Source organism: Scaptodrosophila lebanonensis, unplaced genomic scaffold (assembly GCF_003285725.1).
Source record: "Scaptodrosophila lebanonensis strain 11010-0011.00,11010-0021.00 unplaced genomic scaffold, SlebRS2 tig00000001-arrow-pilon, whole genome shotgun sequence".
In the NCBI taxonomy this organism is placed as follows: domain Eukaryota; kingdom Metazoa; phylum Arthropoda; class Insecta; order Diptera; family Drosophilidae; genus Scaptodrosophila; species Scaptodrosophila lebanonensis.
This window is the reverse complement of record NW_022060529.1, coordinates 1,333,255-1,340,193: the sequence shown is the minus strand read 5'-3', so window position 1 is coordinate 1,340,193 and position 6,939 is coordinate 1,333,255. Positions and strand designations below refer to the sequence as shown.

Sequence of the window (6,939 nt, the reverse complement as noted above, 5' to 3'; positions counted from 1 at the left end):
TCATCTTGGAGGGAAATTTGGTTGGGACACGCATGGCGCAAACATGGAAAATGCGGTGAGCTTATGTATATTTTTATACATGTTTATAGGAGTTAGACCTTGGATGGTCATAAGAAATAAATGCACTTGCTTAGGGCGGCACCTATCAGTAATTACCTAAAAAGTGTTCATTCAAAATTAAAAATTGCTTCATTTAATACTTAAAGGGTGCAAGGGTATACTGAGAATGTCTATACGCCAGAACTCACAAAGCGTATAGGTGATCACCATGATAAGACCAGTCAATATACCCATAACTTTATTTCCGTCTATTCATCGGTCAACCAGTTTACACATCTTTGACGCATTCCAATACAGCCGTACTATAGGTTTTTATTAAAACTTCTGTTATTAATCGAGTTTTTTCCCATTTCTAATACTCATTTATTTGAGCTAAGCCAATGAAATAAAACATTTAAAACAAATTTACATCTGAGTTCGTTTCTAATCGAAACGCGTAACTTCACAGCTTTTTATCAATACCAGATAATTACTTGCAGTATTGAAATTTTGTAAGACTGTCAATCAGCCATGTAAGCCGATTTGCAGCATAATAATAAATTTACAAAAAAATGGCACATTTATTTAAACTCAACTAAAATTATTGTCAAGAAATGATTCTCAAAATGAAAAAAAGAAGACAAAAAAGAAGAAGACAATCATCTCTACATTACAATTATCACTCAACATATGGCACAAACCTACCAATAAAGGTAAATATTTATATATAATATGCATACAAGTATGTATAGTATATAGTATGCTGTTTTGCATTCATAAATGAAGACTGCAGCCTGAACAGGCAACGAACGCCACGGCACAATGACGACGCCGCCGACGACGATGGTGATGATGTTGATGATGACGTCAGTGCAACTTCAATTCTAAAGAAGTCTCTAGATATGTACATATGCGAGTATATACATACTTCTTCCTATACATGCGATTGGAGATTTTTGTATTGAGCGCTTTTAAACAGCTGGCTGCGTATAGACATGCTGCAGACTTTTTGAACACACACACACACGATTAAGTATGCCTTATTGTATATACATATGTACAGCGGAATAAATATATTTATATACATACTGCTTATATATATGTATGCCATTGCTATGCTCATTTTTCAATTGCATGTCTCCGCGTCGTAGCGCCGGTCTCTGTGCCGGTCCCGGTCCCAGTCCCGGTCTCGCACACTAAACGACAGCACCGCACCCAGTTCCACACCCAGCTCCCCTCTTCCCATTAGCTGGCAACCGCTGGTGCGTCTATAAAAGCGCGCATATGGCTGAACCGCTGTTAGTCGATTTCCAGCTGTGTTGCATTACGGACGAGCGCTTGAAATCTTTGCCCAGCGTTATTTATTTGGCCGCCAAACCAAACTGTGGAAGTTACCGGCACGCGACTACTTACTCGTACTATACTTAAATAGAGCAGCAATAATACTTTCGTTTTAGCAACGATTGCGTGCGGAAGAAGTGAAAGAAAACCCATTTGTGTTGAGGTCAACAAAGTAGGCAAAAAAGAAAAAAAAAATGGTAAGTTCATTGACACTTGTGTGTAGAAACAATTTCCTCACAGCAGCAACTCGAAAGTATTCTTCACATACTAACTAACAACACTAACATATAATTGCTCTATAAAAACTAGACTCGATTCTCGTCAAATGAACATGAAACGTTTTATGGTGAAAGGAACACTAATAGCGAACACTAACGACTTGAAATACTTGTAGAAATATAGCTGTACAATGTACTATACGAATACATAACTTACGAATATTTTCATTTGTACATAATAATAAGTACAAGTATTAGTACCGAACGACTATGTTAGCTTTTGATATAAAAAAGACATTTCTTTATGAAAACTTTTACCTTAAAAAACCTTTGAAACGAAACCAAAATCAAAACGAATAATTAATATATTTAGCATTAGGTTTTAGGCTATTTGTTGTTGAAGAAAGCAAGTTTTGCTTAAGTATACCAATATAGTGGTTGTAGGATAGCTAGTTTCAATTAATCAATAAATGTATTAACAAAATATTTCAAGCCCCAACTAAATAAAATCAACAAACATAAGAGCCCGGTTCATTTATTTATTTCCATCGACAAACAATGCAGTCGATGTACATAATTCAATCATAAAAGCCATGGCCTAAATTAAAAATTTAGTTTTCATTTTTCTTTGTTTTAAAAACGATGTTCTAGATTATGTTAGCATCTATTTAAGAGAAAAAACCAGCTAGTAATTAGTCGGCAACTATCTTAAGTTAATTGCTTGCTCACAAGCCCTCAGTGGACTATAAGCGGACCCCAATGCTATTGTTTGCATGACAAACGTCCATTTAATGAATGGAAAGGTGCGGGTAATTGGTATACACATAGTATTAATATTGAAGATAAGTTGGGGTGGTCGTTTTATATAAAACTAAAACATACTTACATAATCGTCAGATGCATATGTAAATTAGTATATAGTAAGTATATGGCATGCTTTATGTATTCCTTGAGCTTTTTAATATGCAAATATTATTGTGGACTCAAATGTTGATTGAACACACAAGCTGCCAAAAGCAACTAAGTAGTTTAATTAATTAAATCCCCGCCCCAGCAAATGTTTGGGCATATTTTGGTTTCCGCTCGAAGCAATCTAAACAAATAATAAATTAATTAATGGTTCGAAACAATTTCCAAATTCGACGAAAATCTACATCTCAAATTCCATTATATATCATGGGGCGGAAATGAACTTTTCCAAATAAAGAGCGGCCTTTAAAATTTTCAATTTTGTCGCGCTCTTCTTCGTCGTTGTCTGCTCGAAACGAACATCCGGCGTATCTCAAGCGGTATTTGGACGTGTCTTCTTACGGCTGAGTGCGCTTCGTATAAGTATAGTACGAGTATATAAATAAATTCATGTCTATCAAGACATACGCTGGCCGAGGGCTTGGCTAGTCTTTAAGGGGAATTGGCATTTCATCTGACAAAACTAAATGCACTTCTGGATATCTGTTGCAGAGGGAATGTATTTCGGTTCACATCGGCCAGGCGGGTGTGCAGATTGGCAACGCTTGCTGGGAGTTGTATTGCCTGGAGCATGGCATCCAGCCAGATGGCCAGATGCCCTCCGACAAGACCGTTGGCGGCGGCGATGACTCATTCAACACGTTCTTCAGCGAGACGGGTTCGGGCAAGCACGTGCCGCGTGCCGTCTTCGTTGATTTGGAACCAACTGTAGTGGGTAGGTTTATTTTGGGAATAGGTTTTCTTTCTCAAATCACAAACTATATTTTTGGTTTTGGCAGATGAGGTGCGTACTGGCACCTATCGCCAGCTATTCCACCCGGAACAGCTCATAACTGGCAAGGAGGATGCTGCCAACAACTATGCGCGAGGACACTACACCATTGGCAAGGAGATTGTGGATCTGGTGCTCGATCGCATACGCAAGTTGGCCGATCAGTGTACGGGTCTGCAGGGCTTCTTGGTGTTCCACTCGTTTGGTGGCGGTACTGGCAGCGGCTTCACTTCGCTGCTGATGGAGCGCCTGTCTGTCGACTATGGCAAGAAGTCAAAGCTGGAGTTCTCCATCTATCCGGCCCCTCAAGTAAGTATTAATTGAGCATTTTCATCTGCCGCAATACTGCAATTGATTTTCCCCAATTAAGGTATCCACCGCGGTCGTTGAGCCATACAATTCGATTTTGACGACCCACACCACCTTGGAGCATTCGGATTGTGCTTTCATGGTGGACAATGAGGCCATTTACGACATCTGTCGTCGCAACTTGGACATCGAACGGCCCACTTACATGAACCTTAATCGTTTAATTGGCCAAATTGTTTCATCCATTACCGCCTCGTTGCGCTTCGATGGCGCACTCAACGTGGATTTGACGGAGTTCCAGACCAATTTGGTGCCCTACCCACGCATTCATTTCCCACTGGCCACCTACGCGCCCGTAATTTCCGCCGAGAAGGCTTACCACGAACAATTGACGGTGGCTGAGATCACCAATGCCTGCTTCGAGCCGGCCAATCAAATGGTCAAGTGTGACCCACGACACGGCAAGTATATGGCCTGCTGTATGTTGTATCGCGGCGATGTTGTGCCCAAAGACGTGAATGCGGCCATTGCCACCATCAAGACGAAGCGCTCCATTCAGTTTGTGGACTGGTGTCCCACGGGCTTCAAGGTGGGCATCAACTATCAGCCGCCCACTGTTGTGCCCGGCGGCGATTTGGCGAAGGTCCAGCGAGCCGTTTGTATGTTGTCCAATACCACGGCTATAGCAGAGGCGTGGGCGCGTTTGGATCATAAATTCGATTTAATGTATGCCAAGCGTGCCTTCGTACACTGGTACGTGGGCGAGGGTATGGAGGAGGGCGAGTTTTCAGAGGCACGCGAGGACTTGGCTGCCCTGGAGAAGGACTACGAGGAGGTGGGCATTGATTCCAACGATGCCGATCCTGGTGAGGGAGATGAGTACTAAGACATTCAACTGGAAACGAACGTGAATCAGACATACATATTTGTCCCAATGTTTTGCCCCTAACTTCAACTAATAACTAATTCTTCCGTTTGCCGCAACCAAAACATGTTAATAAACTTATATAAACTATAAAAAAGTTACGGCTTGTTTTGATTTTGATTGTCCATTTATAGATTTTTATTACGGAAGCTCAAGTTTATTCGCCACCTAACAATAACTTTTCGATTTTCATAGCGCGTACAGAATGAAGTTAAACTACAAGTATAACTAAATCCAGCGAAATACTAAATAAAACCTTCGAACTTTTCAACTAATTGCAACTAAAAACATATTTTCAACTGATATCAAGCCATAAATAAAGTTGCATGGCATATAAAAATATTATGAATAGAACAATTTAAAAGTTAAGACTCACTTTCACAAAACTCCAATTAAAATCGAATTTAACTCATTGAAATATAAATATTCTTCAATACCCTCTAGTCAATACTTCCGTGCAGCTTATGGTCCAGTTTTTATAACCCAGCAAACAGTTATCATGCTTTTAGCTAGGAGCGTGGCAAGCGTAAGTGGATGGGCATGTGTTTCCGCTCGTACAAGTATATACTTGTACATACTTGTACAGTGGTGGACTGCTATAAGAAATATATAGTTTGTTCAAGTCTTAAAGAAAGCTACCAGTGGTTCATCTTCTCTATAATTATTTTAAGAAGAAACAAGAAAGGAATGAGAAGACTTGTAAGACTGTTCAACACACATTTCGTCTGAATTTCTTAATTTGTTAAATTTAAGTTTTTCATATATAATAAAATACCCCCATACATTTATTTATCCTCATATCATTTGCTTCAACAAAGTACCAAAGTTGAACCAACTTTCTAGAGTTATCAAATATCAGAGAGTGGGAGAGTGCATCGAAAAAAAAAACACAAACTTGCTGTGCTTATTGCTAAACGGAATAAATATACAGCGTTTGGCAATTATACAATTCATTTAGTCTCTTGCCACACGTAGATATGTTGTAACTGCATTTACAGCTAGCAAGTGGTAGTCAACGAAATTCAAAATTAAATCAAAATTGGGAATCCTGTCCAGCCACAGATAGTAGTCAGAGCTGACTATTAAATTCGAATCACAAAATCAACAATCCTTACAAGTATATACTTGTATGTACTTACAACTCAATAAAATTGAAATTAATACTTGGAATTTAATTTTGTGGAAAGTTAAATACAAATTCCATTTATTTGCAATGCATGTCAAATGAATATCGGACATATCTTATGGTCCGTCTGAACAATAAGTGTGGTTATTTGGCCATTTATTTCCTACATACATCATTCGGACTTTAATTTCGTAGTCACATCATTTGAGCCTTAACTGAACTTTGATGCGTTAGCCAATGAATTATGGCAATACTTCACACTGGTCCGAAACTCTATTTTTGGCATAAATCTCTACAAAAAGTACTTATTACGAGTATTCGATTTTGTAAAATGCACATAAATGTAGCGCCAGATTCTTAATACTATATTTCAGCAGCTTTTGAAACTGGACCCAATTAATAATAAAGGAGCATTAAATATTAAGTATGTATATAGTTCTAAACAAAATAATTTAACAAAAGTTGTGCTTTATGAAGAGTAGAATAAAAATAAAAAATCTGGAAAAATCCCATTTGATAAATGCACTCAATATATGAATGACTATCACAGTACCGATTTAAGAATTGCCGCTTAAATAGAAATCTTCAGATTTTTCCAGACAACATAACGGAACAACTGCTGGAGTTTAAACTAAAAGGTCAAGAAAAGTACAATAGTATTCGGGTTTCTAGAAAGAAAGTCTGATTCATGTTGTTCAGTTATCTGTTTCAATACTCCGGCATTATTTTTAGATGCGAAACCAATAAAAAAAGACAATCTGGGCCAGTGTGCAATTGGAAGCAGTGAGCCAACGCTTTATGGCAGCAAATAAGAGGAAACAGCAACATGAAATACAACAAGTCCTGCAGACTAGAGGAGCATAAATGCTAAAGGATCAAGAACAAGAACAAACTTAAACACTCATATCGAGCTCACTTAAATATGGCAAAGCAAGAGCCGCAAGGGAAAAGGTCATATGTGGCTGAAGTGGCAGCGAAAGTTGAAAGGACATGTTGCAGGAAATGCACTTTTCGGATAAACCAAGAAATAACAGTAAAAAGCAACACCAAATATTTGCATGTGTCGAAGTGCACGGCAAACATACAACGATTCTAACAAATGAACCTCAGGCATCCTTAAGGATAAAGAACATGCCCGGCGCTTGTGCCAACAATATTGGAGCACACGCGGACAAATGCGTGCGTTTTGTTAGCATTTTCTCGAAATCGTTGCAACAAGGACAACCGCTTAGAGGTCTAC

The 6,939-nt window shown here is 38.7% G+C and overlaps 1 protein-coding gene across 1 annotated transcript; it reads left to right on the top strand.

Moving 5' to 3' along the window:
* Positions 1 to 1,408: 1,408 nt before the first annotated feature.
* On the top strand, positions 1,409 to 4,633 carry LOC115634279 (tubulin alpha-3 chain-like). Its single transcript, XM_030531912.1, has 4 exons — positions 1,409 to 1,577; positions 3,060 to 3,282; positions 3,347 to 3,648; positions 3,710 to 4,633. The coding sequence occupies exons 1-4, from the start codon at positions 1,575 to 1,577 to the stop codon at positions 4,532 to 4,534; spliced, it is 1,353 nt and encodes a 450-aa protein (XP_030387772.1). The 5' UTR covers positions 1,409 to 1,574; the 3' UTR covers positions 4,535 to 4,633.
* The last annotated feature ends 2,306 nt before the right edge of the window (positions 4,634 to 6,939 follow it).